Source organism: Myiozetetes cayanensis, unplaced genomic scaffold (assembly GCF_022539395.1).
Source record: "Myiozetetes cayanensis isolate MyiCay16 unplaced genomic scaffold, myiCay2020 scf4, whole genome shotgun sequence".
NCBI lineage: Eukaryota > Metazoa > Chordata > Aves > Passeriformes > Tyrannidae > Myiozetetes > Myiozetetes cayanensis.
This window is the reverse complement of record NW_026087631.1, coordinates 70349604-70366840: the sequence shown is the minus strand read 5'-3', so window position 1 is coordinate 70366840 and position 17237 is coordinate 70349604. Positions and strand designations below refer to the sequence as shown.

Below are 17237 nucleotides of genomic sequence, written 5' to 3'. Positions count from 1 at the left end.
AGCAGCTGGTGGTACAACTACAAGGAAGGTCAAGCCTTTGAGAGAAAAACAGCAAATTGCTTAAAATAGCCAGACTTTTAAGGGAATTCAGCTGCTAGACCTAGGTCCCTGCTGATCGAGTGTCCAGCAGCGTTTTTCAGACTGTAAAACGTGCCCAGTTTTCCCTATGGGATGAGTATAAACTGTCTTCCTTGAAAAAACTCAATCACCCTGTCTTGCTCAAAATCCTGCCCTTATCCCAACTCACTGATGTGAGTTTTAAAAGTGCATTCTTGTGAAAAATTTAAAAATATTTCTCCTTGGGAATGGGATGCAAATTTTCAACAGAGCAAAATTTGCCCCAAAATTTGGCAAAGTCAATGCAATTCAAAATGTAATTTAATATTGGGAAATGATGAGGAAACTTTGCAGTCTTGTCAGTGGCCCTGTTTGCTTTGTACACAGTTTCTCCAGAAAACAACAACCAGTAGCAGACAACAAAGACGTCCCTGCCCATGGCAGGGAGGGTTGGAACGAGGTGATCTTTAAGGTCCCTTCCATCCTAGGCCATTCTGTGATTCTGTGATAAAGCTTAGCTAAGATTATCTAAATTAAACACCCCTGCTTTATTTTTTTAATGCAAATCACACCACCAAAGATGAAAAACTGGTATTATGATGCTGCTGCTCCTCTCAGTACAAAGTGAAGGAGCACTTACCCAATGTCTGCCATTAAGGCTGTCTAAATCTGTACCTGGAATGCTTATGGATAAGGCAGAGGCTGTTTCAGTGCATCTGTAAAATTCCAGAGTAAGTTCAGACACAGGCTCCCGTGGATTTGGGCTGGTGTTTGACTCCTGGGTGTCACCACACCGCTACACCCCAGAGCAGTTCATCTAATCCAATTAAATCCTTTCAAGTAGGACTGGTTTTTTCACTGATTCTTCTCCGCTTGCTTAAGCAGGGTTTCTTCTACTAGTCAGTAATGTCCTTGGTACAGAGAACATCCACAGTGGCTGTGCTTTTCTGCTGGTTTCTTTTCCATCTGGAGTGTGTTTGGATGTGTGCTGCCTCACGTGGTATTTCCAGCCACCCGCTGACTGATGTTGTCAGCTCATGACAGCAGTCTTGGCTAAATATTTGCAGACCAAACTCCCTGGAGTATTTGTTGCTCCAAGAAGGAGGTTAATGATGCTGCTATTGGAGCTCTGTGTTAAGAGTAAATATGGCTTGAACATATGTGTTTTTTTGCAGTTAGGCTGTTTGTAAATTTGAACAGGCCAGTGTCCTCTCTCCAGGAGTGATCGATAGTGGATGTGTAGGGAGGAACGGGGGGGTGAGGCCAACAAATTGTCAGCATTTTTCCGATAGCTTTTGCATCTTCTGGCAAGCTGCCATCTTATCCAGAGGCCTGATAACACAGATTCACCCAGCCTATAATGTACACTGGACAACCTGAGGATGAGCAAAGCTGTCCCTACTTTCAAGACAGCATAACAGCAGGGACTGACCGGTGTTCATCCCTGCCACCTTTACAGATGGTGCTGCCTGAGGGATGGAAGGGAAAATCCTACATGGAAGCAGGATGTGGAGAGAGCCCATTACAGCAATTGCAAATATATGGGGAGGGAGAAGTCTTCATTTTGTGTTTTGGGGAAGAAAACTCCATTTCCTTCCTGTCACACCTTGAATCCTGTGTTCAATTTTGGGCTCCTCATGACAAGAAAGGGAGGATCTGGAGCAAGTCCAGGGAAAGGCAATGGAGCTGGGAAAGGATCTGGAGAACAAGTCTGAAGAGAAACAGCTGAGGGATCTGGGGGGGTAAGTTCATCCTGGAGAAAAGGAGGATCAAGGGGGCCTTCTGGCTCTCTCCAACTCCCTGACAGGAGGGGGGAGCCAGGTGGGCTCTGTTCCCAGGGAACAAGGGACACAATGAAAAGAAATGGTCCCAAGCTGCACCAGGAGAGGTTTAGGTTGGATGTTGGGAGTAATTTCTTTATGAAAAGGGTTGTCCAACCCTGGCAGAGCTGCCCAGGGCAGTGCTGGAGTCCCCATGCCTGGAGGGATTTAAAAGCCCTGTGAATGTGGCACTTGGGGACATGGGTTAGTAATGGGCTTGGCAGTGCTGGGGGAATAGCTGGACTTCATGATCTTAGAGGACCTTTTCCAACCCAAATGATTTAACATCTCATTCTATGAGATGTTAAAGGGAAACTCACCTCCCATGAGCTTTGGTTGAGGTGAACCCAATGGCATTTATTTTTTTCTAGAGAGTGGCAGGCTGTGGGATGGTTTTTACTGTGTGACCTTCGAAATCATCCCCAATACCCAACTCCTCTTAATGCTGCTAAACCTCAGTGGCAGGACCAGGCAGACCTGTGGGCAGCATTTCAGGGAGATGCAACCAAGAACTGACTCTTTCTAATGGTTTAATGGAGCATCTTTAAAATTTTGTTTGAACTGACATCCACAATAACACTTTGTGCTTCTGTGCAGCCCTTCATCCATGGTGCTTTTTCTGGCAGTTCTGTGTGTAAAAAGCATTTTCAGGTAAAACATCTAATGGAAAGGCAATTTAAATGACTGTTAAGCAGGGATTCAAAGCTAAATTGGTTTAGGTAACTCCATCACTGCTGAAGGTTGTTATTTTCATGCCTCTGCCGTGATCAATACCCAGGTATTCCCTCTGTTCCTAAGAGCACAGCTGTAGAAAGGGTGCTCTTAGCTGATCAGAAGTGAAGACTATTTTCTACAAATATCCAAAATTTCCATTTCAAATGTGACTTTCATTTAGGTGGTGGGATTTTCTCTTGTTAATTCATCTTTATTTAAAAAAAAATTACTAGTACTAATGTTTATTTTATGTACTTTTGCATATAAAACTGCATCATTGAGAGTTTTTTGCCATCAACACACCAAGTAGTAGCAAAACTCTCACAGCACTGGCTCTGTTGCCTGTGCCCATGGCCTGCAGAAGAGATGGTTGCAGGGATTTATAAATACTACACTTGAATATGCACCAGTTCTTGCTGTGATTTTTAGCAACGTGACTTACCCAACCAGGGGACAAAATGTTCTGAATCATTGTACATTTGCAGCTCCACGAGCAGTGCAGCCTGCAGGCAATTATTCAACTGAAAGAATCTGAAAACAACTTCAGATATAAAAAAAGAGAGAATTTAATATACTACTCTTTGACGAAGTCCTTTGGATGTTTCTTACAAAGCAATTGGGAAAAAAAGCTACAACAGACTATAAAGAAAATAGAGCTGTGAAGGCCAATCAAATATGTGAAATAAATCCGAGTGAAACATATTTCACTTGTTGCCTTGGCCTGGTATTTCAGATTAATGATGGTGCTCACATGAAATTCAGTAGATCCTTAGACTAACTAAGCTTATGCTCTAAGGTCCCTGGGTTTGAATCCAGTCAAGCCTGAATATTGGAAATGTAATGCTGTAGTTTCCAAGTCAGGTTTTTTCCTGCTTTATTTGTCGCTGGTCTGTGGAAGGCAGTGTGCTGCACTGTTTTGTGTAACGAGCTCCTTACAGTGATCAGGGTGTGAATGTCTTATCCCAGCCCTAGCCTGGACCAGACTCTGACATGGCCCAGCTGTAATTTCCCTTCTTCTCTCACTCTTACTTTTTTTAGGCTAAATTTCAGTACAGTCACTCATTGTGAGATATTCCCTCACTCACTCTCTCCTCATGTAATTGGCAATACTGAAACATGCTAGAAGGAGGGATTGGATTTTTTCCTTTTTCTTTTCTGTGCTGCTGATGCTGCAGGTCCATCTCAAGGGAAGAGACTTGTCAAATTCTTCCTACCTTTTGACAGCAAGACTTCCCAGGGGTTTGAGCCCTGGACTATGTCACGTTTTCCAGTGCTTCCCCAAGCTATTTCAGGATGCACAGAGCATCTGCTCAGTGGGCACTTTTCAGGTGCCCTCCAAAAGGAGGTTTCCTCCCCACCATCCATCCCAGCAACTAAAGGAGCCCGGCACAGCGGTGGGACTGTCACAAACCAGCAGCCACTGGTGCACTGAAAGCTTGGGGCTGATTATTCTCACTTAATACTCCTGTGCCATCTCAGTGGCAGTCTGCAGCACTGCATCGATCTCGGGAGCCAATGCAGGGAGAAGCTGCTGTCATTATGATGCTCATTCAAGCCTGACAGACTAATTGCCTCGCACTCACTGGCTGTTTTCTCTCTCCGACAGCCAGGCTGGGGGAGGCTCAGCCGGGTTTAATTGTCTCTCGCAAGGTTAACCATTTTAGCCTTTCCGTACTTGGGCAGCACTCCTGGCATGCTGTCTGAAACAGCAGAGTGGAGGAGGAGGAAGTCTGGGCATGGGGGTGTGGAGAACACAAAATAACCTGTAAACAAGGCACACGTGACGTGGAGCAAAACCGAACCCCCTTGCTGGAAGTATTAATATTCATTAGCTTTCTGAGCACAAGCCTCTTGTCACTGCGGCTTTTTGCTGCTGAAGTGCTGTGGCTTTTTGTTCGTTTTAATATGACTCCTGGATTTTGCTGTGTTTAATCATCCGTGGCCGTGCTTAGCGGCCCAGGTGAAATGGGGGCCCATCAGGGAGGGCAGGTGGGAGAGGCTGCATCGTCAGAGCAAGGATGGGCTTTGCTTTGATGTTATTCATAGTGTTTTTGTGGAAAGAACGAGCTTAGAAAAGGATGGAGGTGCTTGCCAAGGATCACACCGCAGGCTAGAGGCAGAAAATGGGAATTAGATTCTACATCCCCTGACCTGGGCCAATAGACTTTGTATTGCTTTTCCGCTTTCGCCTGTGAAATACAAACAGCATGCTTAACGCTTCAACAAAAAAGTCAAACTACTCCCAGTCCTACAATTGTTTTACTTTGGAGGAGATGCAGATCACAGGAGAAAGTGTTGAAGCAAGTTTTAGTAGTTGTTAAAAAAAACTGATGGGAGATGGACCCGGGAAGCTGGATGTGGTTGGATGCTTTTCACTCTGGCTGAGCTCTGAGCATATCTGTGGCCCCACAGGGAACTTGCTAGGCTGTGGAGCCCCTTTGCACCACCCCCAGGAGTGGGTCTGCTTGATGCCTGGAGGCTAGGATGGCAGGAGAGGACATGCCTGTGAGGGGGAAACTGAGGTGGAAAGCTTATTGCATTTCCCCCGAAGCTTCCATCTCAGCTTCTGTAAGGACTCTTAGCGGTTGAAAAGGGAAAAAAATCTGTTACATGTCAGTACTTAAACCATCCAAAACTTCTCACAGGAGAGAGGGTACTGAAAATTAGGCCTTTCCAGTACTAGGAATGACACTTCTTCAAGCACTAGCGCTCTGTCAGGCCACCACGCGTGGTTGCTGACAAGGTTGCTGGTTTTTCACCACGGCTCTTGACGCGTGTGCATTACAGGAGCAGCACGGCCTTCGAGAGGAGCAAAACAGACGTGTTCCGGGTGAAAACCAACAACGTCGGACAAATAAAGAAAATAAGGTACCTGCACGGCGCCGCACAACCACAGCACCTTCTCTGCGAGGTGCTAATCGGATGACAGACTGTAGAGGTTTTAGCACTGCCATGTTTTATTCACCATTCGTTAACGTGCCCCCATCAAGGTGAAGTTAAGGGGTGGTAAAAGCTTGTTTAGTGCCTCAGATTTGAACTGAAGCGTGAAATCACCTGCGGTATTGCTTATAACTATCCATGCTCCCCACCAAGAATTGCATTTCTGCCATATGCAATCATGGGGAAAAACGTTTAGGACTGGTTTTATGTCCCAGTGGAGGTAAATGGGGTTTGCTGTCCTCTTTTGCTGAATTAGTGTCATGTAAATTACGATTATTATGTTTAACCACCATGTGACCGACCACTATAAAATTAAAAATTAGCAAGTAGTACAAAGAAAGCTGTGAAGAGCAAAGTAAGAGGGAGAAGAGAGCAGAAAGGATGTAGGGTGGGAAGAGAGCCCCTTATGTTTTAAATATGCAGTGCAAGGTGAGTGAATTGATATGTTGAATGAATGTGGAGGGCTGTGTCTGTTTGTGTGCATCCCCTTGAAGGTAACAGCCCACAGACTCACCTATGATATCTACCCAGAAATATATTGTTACTTTTAAAATACCCTGTAAAAGCCTGTGAGTTCTTTGAAACACTTTGGGTAGACGGCTACAAACAGGCATTCTGTGTATAATTGCTCTAGCCTCGCCTAATATACAATATTCCACGAAATTTATGGCCAGTCTTCATGAAAACACCAAACCCAGGGTTGTTCTTCCCCTAGGATTGAGCACGACAACACTGGACTGAACGCGGGGTGGTTCCTCGACCGCGTGATCGTGACCGACATGAACAGACCCCACCTCCGGTTCTACTTCCCCTGCAACAACTGGCTGAGCAAGGAGGATGGGGATGGACTCTACGTCAGAGACCTCGTTGGCAGCCTGAACCCCATGGATGTGCCCAAAAGTAAGAGTTTTTAAAAAAAAAAAAAAAAAAGCTTGGCTGGGCTTTCGGGTGCCTTGTAAGAAAGGACAGCGTTGTTTGAGATGATTTCATGGTATGAAAAGTAATTTTTCTTTATAGCCAGTGGAGAGAGATATAGGAAGATGCAAGATACCTCCAGAGGGTAATTTCTTCTCCCAGCGTTAGATCTGACATCTTAGGGTGGGATAAATCACTGTTGGGAGAAGCTCCACTTGTTGGCTGAGTGCTGAAGGATCCATGTCAACAACATTAAATGAGATTAAATGGCCACATGTAGATGAGAGGCATCCTACCCTGGTATCCTTGAGTGCTATCCAAAGAGGCAGCGTGGTTACAGTCCCATGTATAAAGCTGACTGTTTCCTGGCTCTGGTAATGTCCTGCAGGAAACTTCCACAAAGAGGCAAACAAACCCTCTTGCTGTAACCCTGCGCTGGTTTGTTGTATGTATATGATGTCGATATTGAGCTGGAGCCTGTTTTTCAGAGTGGTCTCAAGCTAATGACGTTGAAATGAAGCCAGGACAGCTTGCAAACTCCAACTGGTATCAGCGTATAGGCCATGTGGTGATGTATAAGTGCCTGTAACGTGAGTGGGAAGGCGATCGAGATGTGGAAATTGAGCCAGCGAGCCAACCCCAGGTGCGATGTCAGTGGTTTATCTGCGAGTGCTAACGAGGAAAACGAGTGCTGTTTTCCTGATGGCCTCACCAGTGCACTGGTCCTTCTCTGGGAGCTTGGTTTTGGGCACAGAGTTGAAGTACACCCACCACCAGCCACGGGTCTGTGGGAAAAGAGAGGTGTATAGTTTGGTGCTAAAAAGGAGAAACTTGTGCTTTTTCTAGTATCTCATCTTGTTGAGAATAAGCAGTAGATTTCTTGCAATAATGTGCTGACATGACCGCTTAGGAGCAACCCTTTGGTAAAACCAGTTTATTGCCATCCTTAACACACTGCTGTGAGCATTGACAGATATCCTAGAAGGGCAGAGTACTGTTATTTTTATTGAGGTCCTGTTTGAAGTTGACACTGAAACAATAAACCAAATTGATCCTGATTTGTTAGTAATTTTGCCCTATTGAGATACAACCTTCTAAACCAGTTTTGGTGTGTTTAATATTTAAGTACTAAAAGATACTGTGTATGAAGTAGTGTGCACAGATAATGTTCATTGACAGGAAATGTAGGTGGGAGCATTTTAGAAATGCAGACATCCCCAGGGTGGCTGCCACAGGGGAATGAGATAACGTCTGGAGATGTTATCTGCAAAAAACCCACCCAGTTACTGCTGGGGCTGTGTGTGCCGAAGGATTTTGCCGTTTTTTTCATCCAATTGGTTTGTGAATTGGAGAACTTAAGGACAGTTCTTATGTTAAGAATTATGAGGCAGAAAGGGTCTGGAGAAGGTAGTGAATGAGTCAAAGCAATACACAGTTAAGGAGAGGTTCCCTTGAGGAGGAAGTCAACCATTCAATCTTAATAGATCTTTAAATGACACAACCCCTTATCTGAATTTATTATTGCTCCTGCCTGGGAGAGATGATTCAAGGGAATGCATGTGATTTCCTCCATCCTGTTCAACACCTGTCTCACAGCAGGAAAGGACTTGTGGGCTAAACCCTCAGCTGGTACAAAAGAGCTCAGCTCCAATGAAATTTCTGGAACAACTCTGCATTTCACCAGCCAAGGAGCAAGTCCCGAGCGCTCGCTCTTCTGGAGAAGTGGTTTTGGGACTACTCACTCTGTGCTTCGTACAGGATAAACACAAATAAGATTATCTCCCAAGGGTGAAAGAAAGGACTTAACCAAGCATTTTTTAGAAGGGCATCTGTTCTTTTCACCTTTATGAGAGAGAGAAGACCCCACTTCGGAGTGGCAGTGGGTGCCCCGCAGCCGCCCATGCACATACAGGGAGCTGGGCTGGGGCCAAAGCCACGGGTGAAGGGTTGGAAGCCTTCCAGGTGGCAGGTCTGAATCTGTAAGAGGAGAGGGTTAGCTCTGCTATCTCAGGTTGCAGTTCCCCTTGAACCATAATTAATGAAAGATAAACATTCCCAGAGTGCTGTGGTGAACTGTCAGCTGCAAATGTAAATGTATCTGAATTAATTTGCCTCCCTCTGGATCAGTAGAGGTCTGAAATGAGATTGTGATATGATTTTCCCTGTACATAAAAGTCACTTACCCTAAATTTGGTGGGGTTTGGGTTTGTTGGTTTTTTTTGTTTGTTTGTTTGTTTGTTTTTCCCTCCCCAGTGGTTTAAAATGATGGTGTTTACTCCTTAGGTATTAATATTTTCTAGGCCACTAGAAAACTGAATAATTATGTGGCTTGGTGGGTTTACGTGCCTGTAAAGAAAAATTAGTAACTCTCTCCTAAGTCTGTGTTCCCATTAGCAGTGTTCAGTGCCATACTCTTCTCCTTTCTGGCTATGTCTCTTCAATCACTGTTTCCCCTTTTTCTTTAGTTTTTCTTTATAAACCACCCAGTCACTGTTGCTGCCAAACTTAGCTTCATGCCTTGCTTTCATGCTCTATTTGCTGTCACAATCAGGGATGTTTTTGGAGGTAATCAAACAAGTTTCTTCTGTGTTCCCTTTCCTGCAGCACCTTCAGCTTTTGATCTTCTCCTTGAGAGCTTTCCCATCTTTCTCATGAGGATATTCCTTCATCCCTTGAACTGGAGGTCACTGCTGAGTTGTGCATCTTCTCTGTGCCATGTGTGGGATGGATTAGGACTTGAGAAAAATGAACTGCTTTTTTTTTGGTCACATCTTTCCTTTGTTGAAGAGGCATCTTGAGCATATTTGAAGGGTGCCTGGACCAAAACAGATCGTGCTATGGGGAGACTCAGCCTCTTTCTTGGTGAGGGGAGACACAGGTCAGTCAGAGAATCCCTGCAGGACTGTGATTTTTGAAGAGGTTAATTTAAAGGAAAAAAGCAGAGGAATTATTAAAAAATGCAGAAAAGAATGTGTAGCAAAACCAGTCACATGTAATGGAAAAAATAGACACACACACTCAAAAAACAAAAGTAAAATGCTTTTCATGATCCAAATAGAGCTACCAAGAATGGCAGCACTACTTAGCAACTGCAGATGCCTGAGTGATTGCATTTACTTATGTGAGAAAAATGTCTCCCATCAGGTTCCCTGTAGAATGCCACACATTTCTCAAGGAGAACAAGTTACATTTTAAGTGTTCCTGTTTGAATGATCCTCTATTCCCTGTACTCACATCCGTGGCATCGTATGCCAATGGCCCTTTGACAGTGATAGTGTCACAGATTCTTATTTACCCAGCAGCTGCTACTGGCAGCCTGGATCAATTTACATTACAGGTATTAATTACAAGGAAGGGCTATTGTTCGGCTTTATGCTGCTTCACTTAAGTTTATGAAACCTTAGGACTGTGTAACTGTGGCTGAGCCATCAGGCAAGGGACCGGCTCAAAACTGAAGTCAGGTGCTTATTTTCCTTTGAGTGTTGTGGGTTTTGGGTCACTCTGAGGGTGTCTGATGTCCTACCAAAGCGGTGGGGGAGGAGAGCATTCATAACAGCTGGCAGCTGCATTAATAAGATCTACTGCCCCCGATGTAAAAGTGCATGAGATTCAGGAGCCAGTCCACAGAATCACAGAATCATTTAGGTTGGAAAAGCCCTCTAAGATCACCAAGTCCAACCACTCCCACACAGCTGACAAAGACACAACTAACCCGTGTCACAAAGTGCCACATCCACATGGTTTTTAAATCCCTCCAGGGATGGGGACTCCACCACTCCTCTGGGCAGCTGTGTCAGGGCAGGAAAACCCTTTCCAAGAGGAAATTTTCCCAAAACCCAATCTAAACCTCCCCTGACACAGCTTGGTCATGAATCAGACTGGTCATGAATCATTTGTGCCACTCAGTAGACAGACCCTGTCTCCCCATCCCATGCTGACTCTCATTTCTCTGGGCTGGCTCTGCATCTGCTGCAAGTGGAACATGAGGCCTGAGCCTTTCTCCATCCCTGTGTGTGTGATGGGTACAGCTTTTTATCATCCAGCTGGAAAACCAGGAGTCCTGAGAGTTAATCTTCAAGTGGATTGAAGAGTTTCTCAAGACATAATGCTACAATATTTTCGCAGGGCTAAATTGTGCCCTGATTCATAAGAGAAGCTGAGGTTTTGTTGGGTTAAATAATAAGTTGTTTATCCATGGACCGTCTTTTCTCTGGGGTGAGCACAGGCAGTTATTCAGCTGGTTGAGGTTAGTCTGGGCTCTCTGCAGTGTGACCTCCAGCTATCCTCAGAACAAGGGAAACACATACTGGCTGTTCTTGATTTCCCTTGAAACCTCTCTCTAATCAAACAATTCTCTGTACATGCCCTTTACTATGAGATCATTCATTTGCAAAGGGGATGTTCACTCACTTGGTCCTTAAAATCATGTTAAGGAGCACAGAGAGTTGAAAATTAATTCAGTCTTCTGTGCAACTGCAGTTTACACTAACCTGTGAAATTTTGCTCAAGTCTTTGCAACTTATCTGTTGCAAATAAAGTTGGGAGCCAAGAACTGATTTCCCTCTGGCTTTTTGGCCATCAGCACCCTGAAATTATTTAGGATTGAACGTGATGGGCTATAAATGTCAAACTCTTTCAAAGCTGCCTATTTCCAGTAGGACAGAACTGCTTATGTGACCTCAAACTGTAGAACTCCTTCCATCTCTACTTTTTTGGGTTAAAGTTTAGCCTTATTTGGTCTGTTAATAATGAGTGGGAGAAGCACATGTGTGAGCACAACATGTGGCATACCTTGACCTTGAGGATGGAAGAGCCCAGCGCAGTCTTGTCATGTTTAATTTTTAATTTCCCATACGTAAATGTGTTCGGAATTGTTCACCTAGTGGTTTTTATTGTTATTACATAAAAAATGGATCAGAGGATGAGATCAGGTGTAGCTGTGGGCTAAGTCTGGATGGTCCCCTGCAGGCAGACATGAAATTTCTGCCTTGACAAGAACCTGCTTTGAACTGGAAGGTTGCTTGGCTGTGTCAGTTCTGGCCTGATTTGGGGTTGATATATGATGGATCTGAGAGTTTGCATGGGTATGTCCCGAGGGTAATGGCTGTAAGATCACAGTGAGCAGCTGGGAACTGGATCCCAGAACAGGCAGATGAGTGGTGAAATGTCCCTGTGTGCTTGTGCAGGCAGAGGGAAGTCTCGCCTTTAAAAAAAAATTAGAACAACATTTATTATAATTACAAATGACAGAAGTTCAGCTGATCAAATTCCAGGTCACGTCCAATCCATTAGTCTTTCAAAAATTTCCTTGAATCACTGATCTGCCCTCATCTGGGGCACAGTTAATGAGATCACCTAAAGAGAGTGGGACAGTTTGTGTTCATGGTGGGTCAGAGGAGAAGACCACGGACAGAGAGAGCCACAGAACAGTTTCCATTGAAGGCAGGAATGGCAGTCAGTGCAGACTTTACATAGGCAACTTGTACATTTGAAGAAGCAGCCTGTGCTGGACATCTCTGTCCACTGTGCACTTGAAACCATCTGTGCAAGCACACATAGAGTTAACATACTCCAGGTACTCTCTGAGATTTCTAAATCCACTAGGACCTAAAGCCCATATATTAGAGCTGGGAATGTGAGCTGTGTTATTTCTTTCCTCTGCGAAAGAGGCTTGTGTTAAGACTTCACAGTTCATTGTCCAGAGTTTTAATGTTGGATGACTTGGAAGACTTAGGAGGCATTGACCTGGCTGTGGCTCGAGGAGACACTTAGCCAAGTCCTTCCTGCTGCCATGGGAGGTGCACGTCCCTAAGGGCTGGGCTGGATCTGAACTGGAGCTGTGGCCAGTATTTCTCTGTAAAGTACTGGTGGCAGAAGATCTGGTGAGGGGCAGCATTTGAGATGTGAGGCACCAGTTGACCATGCCCTGTGGGCTTTGCAACCTTGTTTTATAAAACATCAGGTCTGGAGGGCTGGACTTGTGGCTGAGTCCCCATCCCTGGAAGGATTTAAAAGGTGTGTAAATGTGGCATGTGGGGACATGGGTTAGTGGTGGCCTTGGCAGTGTTGGGAGAACACTATGACTTGTTGATCTGAGAGGGCTTTTCCAGCCTAAATGATTTCATGATTCCCCTGGGTCGCATTTCAAAATGAGGTCTCACAGTTTGGAAACTTTCATGATCAGAAAAATGAAGACAGATAATTTCTGAGGACAAAGAAGTGGAGGGAGAGGGAATGAAATATTAATAAGTGTTACCTGCTCATCAAAATTCATCTTTATTTACATTGAGAACTGGAAGTGTATAATCAACCCAGGAAAATTCAGCTAAATATATTTATGAAATAAATATGAGTTGTTTACCTTTGAGTAATGGTGAATACCCCCTGTGTTAAGGATGAGGCCTTGCTGCATGCTGAAGCATTCAATAAACAAGGTTTGCAGAGGGAGTAATATCTTTTACCACCCCATTGATAACACTGGGAAAAAACCCTGTCATGCTATCTGGCATACTGAGTAGCCAGAAATGTCTTTTGTCTTTGATCAAAAATACTCCAGTTGGTCTCATAAGCACTTTACTCTCCCCCCCAAAACTTTGCCCATCTTATATCACTGTGTCCAAAATGAGGCAGCTATGGACATTTTACTTGTAATGTATTTTTTTGCCCGTCGTTTTGTCTCTAAAGATGGGTGAAAGGAAAGAGCAATTGAAATACAGAAATAAAAAGAAACACTAGTGGCTTGTAAACCACAAGGAAGACAAGATGCACAGGGCTCTGAAATGGGATGGAAATAGAGATTTGTAATTCATATCGAGGACTGCATGTTTCAAGAGAAGGAATTTTGAAGAGGCATGAGACATCTCTGTGTGTGGCTGGTGTATAGATCTATGTGTACCCAATACAAAACAGGTAGTACAGCACGTTTGTGAAGACATGGGATAATTTTTACTAATTATGACTATATATGGAAATTAATTCAGCTATCAGTTTTGAAACAGAGTAACTTTTAAAAATGATGTGATTTATTCAAAGCAAGACTGAAGCACAGTGCTAACAATAAGATTTTTAACAATACTGTAAAATTATTTCACTCTTATTTCTGAGGAAAAGTCTTTAACCCAAGAGGATACTTTCAGTGATTTTTTCAGGTTTGATAATACCAGATCTGGGGAAAGCAGAGAACAGATATTTCTTTTGTGAAATGTCTGCATTTTTTTTCTTGTTGTTTTTTGGGGGGTGGTTGTGTTTTTTTGTTTTGTTTTAATGAGCTTCCACCCTGGTGCTGAACTAATGCAAAGTAACGATAAATCTTGGAGAATGAGATGAACAAGGGTTTCTGCACTCCTGTCACAAGGTGGGTTGCCCTGTGCTAACCCCCCTGCTTCTACAGCTAAACCACTATTGTCTCCTGAGCAAGGTCATTTAAAGCTCACTTCAAAAAGTCATCATCGCTTTGAAGTCGCAGTAGGAACATCAGTTTAGCATATCCTACAAGCAAATCCTTCTGCATGTGGTAGATTGCCTCTCACAGAGGGATGATCCAGGCTGAATCCTAATACATTAACTGTTTTGATGCATGCTTTGATTCCACGTTGGAGCCACAGGAAACAGAGCTGAATCCCATGCTCTCTGGCCTGGGTGGGGAGGCCGAGTGTCGGAGTTCATTACGGGAGGGGCACAAGGCAGAGGCTGAGGGTGGTGCAGTATTCAACAGAGCAAACTCTCTTACCACAGAGTCACAGAATACCCTGAGTCTGAAGGAACCTCCAAGGAACATCAAGGCCAACTCCTGGTCCTGCAAAGGACAACCCCAAGAGTCCCACCGTGTGCCTGAGAACGCTGTCCGAACTCTTGCTGAATGATTTCCTTCTCCTGTGTGTTGTGCCTCCTTGGGTGACAGCAATAATATTTCTTAAGAAGACACTTCTACGGAGCCCTTATGAGATTAAAGAAATGCCGAACCAGGGCCACGCCATCCTTGGTGCTGTCTCTAAATATGGGCACCCCAGAGGCATGCAAAGGCTCTGCAGCATTTCTCCCTTGCTAACGAGGTGTTTTGGCACAGGTGTTCGTGGCCAAAAGCTATGAAGTCACAGAATTTGGGGTTAAAAGGGGCCTTTCAAGACCATCTAGTCCAACCCCCTGCAATGAGCAGGGACATCTTCAAGTAGATCAGGTTGCTCAGAGCCCTGTCCAATACAAAACTGTTCCTTTTTCAGCATCCCCTGTGCTCCAGGTGTGCTTGTAACCTGCGTTTTCAGTTCAAACCCTTGGTTAAAGGAGCTGTTCCCCACCTCTGAAGGCACAGTTCGTTAATAAAGGTAGCTGTCAATTACCCTTGAAAGACATTAATTACTATTGAGCTCTAAACCAGCCCTTCGAATTCAGTGCTCTGTTGGATGGGGAAAAAAAGTGCTTCTTTATCTGTGTGCAGATCGCTTTGTGCAGGAGCGGGACACGATTTTGAGACAGATCTGGCTGCTGGTGAGCTCAGCAGGGCTCTTCTGCTTTCGCAGGGGTTGCTTTAGGTGCTCAATACGTTTTGCTCTGTGTAGCTATCTCTAGGGTCCCTGCTCCTGTGTCAGAGAGAGGTGTAATGATCGGGGGCTGGGTGAGCTTTCCCCTCTGCAGTGTTTGCAGAGACTCGACTGCTGGACACAGAAAAGCAGCAGGGCACCTCCACTAGGTCAGCAGAAGCTCATCCAGGAAGAAGAGGTGTTATCCGGGTGGGATGGGCTCCCTCTCAGGGCGACAAAAACTAAATTCAAGTGTTTGCTGTGAACCAAGCATCTTGGGAGGCCAGGCCTCAGCTTTGTGCCCTAACCATAGGCTGCCTGACATTTTAAGGATGCTCTGACCAAGAACTCTGTCACTGAGGAAGATGCTGTCACCAGTGGTATAAAGGAGCTTCCACTGGGGCAAGTCAGTCCTTTCCATCAAGAAGAGATTTCGTCAGACAGTTTCTGGTGGGATGGAATGACTGACTCGATCTGACATCAAGGAACCAAAGCATATGGATGTTAAACCACTTTCCCAAGCTCCTGCAAGAAGACCGTGGCAGACTCAGATTGACATTTTACCTCGTCTACAGATTCAAGCCCCTGCCTCTCCCTCTAGCAACACTTTTTTTTCACTTTTCACACTAACTACAGAAGTATTTCTTCTACAGCAGCAGTTCAGAGACAAGTAGCAGTGCCTCTCCCCACCCCCTTCCACGCCTTCCCAAATCTGCCTGCTCAGTGCTGAGCAGCAGAGAGTGGATGTCAAACATTGCCACCCTTGGGAGCCCTGTGAAAGCAGAAGGATAATTGCTAAAAGTTGCCTTATGAGAAGAATCCATCGCTGCCTATGGCTTAGTTCCCTGCTTTTAACCCTGAGTGCTTTGCCTCTGAGGGCTGTGGCATTTCTCAGATATTGGATGCTGAGGGGCTGCCCTGCTCTGTGGCAGGTCGTGCACACGGAAGGTAGGCAGGGCTGTCCAGCCTGGAATTCATTGCACCCTGCAGGAGGTGATAACTCTAGGTAATGAAGCACAGCCGACTTTGTTTTCCTGCCCAAATCCCCTGCTTCTGCTGTTACAAACTCAGCAGATTGTGTGTAAACACCCTATCCAATGCCCCAAATAAGAGTGGCTACAAGATTTCTTTAGGCAGTGGCACCCTGCGGTGGTTCAAATGATATCATATTGCTAAATAAATGGCATTAACAGATGAAAATCACACGGCTGCAGCTTGCAGGTGGAAGGATTGGACTGGAATATATCCATGTGTTTTCCATGGCTGGAGGCAGGACGGAGGTTGCACAAGGGCACCCAGAGGTGCTGGGTCTGTATAAAAAGATTCTGAGCAATGTGCTGGGCTAGTGCTGCACCTGGCTCATGGGGATGGCAGTGGGAACAGCCTGGATGGGGAATACTGGCAGGGCAGGAGAGCAGCAGCCCCATTCCCTTTGGCCCCCAGCAGGAGGGTCGGGAGTGCATCACATTCACAAAAATAATCCTCTGGGGTCTCGTATGGAGAGAGCCTGACTCCAGCCCACAATGCAAGATTAACCTTTCCTCCTCGCTGTTGAGAAGCTGAGGCTGAGTTAATCAGTAGCAGACGAGCTGATTGACTCTCACACCTCTGCTAAATTAGCGCACTGGGGTTACATCAGTGCCACCCCACTGCTTCCCAGGGATGGCGTCCTGGCAGTGGCTTCAAATGCTTCTTTGGGACAGCTTTGTCTGCGTCAGTGTGTTGGATGAGAGATGTCAGAGGGAGCTGAGTTGTCTCTTAGTGGAGCAGACGCCCAACTGCAAAGAGAAGGAAGGTGCTCTAACCACAGAGGGCATTTACACTTGTGTTGCAATGGGAAGAGGAAAGACAGCAGAAAATAGCTACTGCTCTTCCTACTGATTTTTGTTAGCTGTTCTGCTCTTGGCATCTTGCAGTTTGTGCCTCTGAAGCTGCTAATTTTGCTCCTAGGAAAGCTCCCCTCCCCGTGCCTGTGGTGCAGTGAGCCTCCACTGCTCGATGGAGGCACAGCTTTTACATTAGCATTTTGCATGTTCACAGTGCTAGGAGAAGCATTCAGGAAAAAAAAACATATCCAGGCAACATCTTGATCCCTGTTTTACAGATGAAGTCAGAGCCATGTATTGAAATTAACAAAAAAAAAAAAAAAAAAAAAAAAAGCCAAGTGGGTATTTTTGAAAAGATGCTGCTGCTAAGGGCTTAAAGAACAGGGAGCAACATCCACCCATGTTCAAAATGAAGAGTGCTTGACTTAAGCCAGATCCCTGCCTGGCTG

At 45.0% G+C, this 17237-nt stretch overlaps 1 protein-coding gene across 1 annotated transcript in view; it reads left to right on the top strand.

Moving 5' to 3' along the window:
- The window catches only part of LOXHD1 (lipoxygenase homology PLAT domains 1), a 150161-nt gene that overhangs the window by 20663 nt on the left and 112261 nt on the right, over positions 1-17237 (top strand). Inside the window, exons 3-4 of the mRNA XM_050329855.1 lie at positions 5379-5459; positions 6247-6431. Of these exons, the coding sequence (XP_050185812.1) occupies positions 5379-5459; positions 6247-6431 (266 nt within the window). The remainder of the gene's footprint in view (positions 1-5378; positions 5460-6246; positions 6432-17237) is intronic.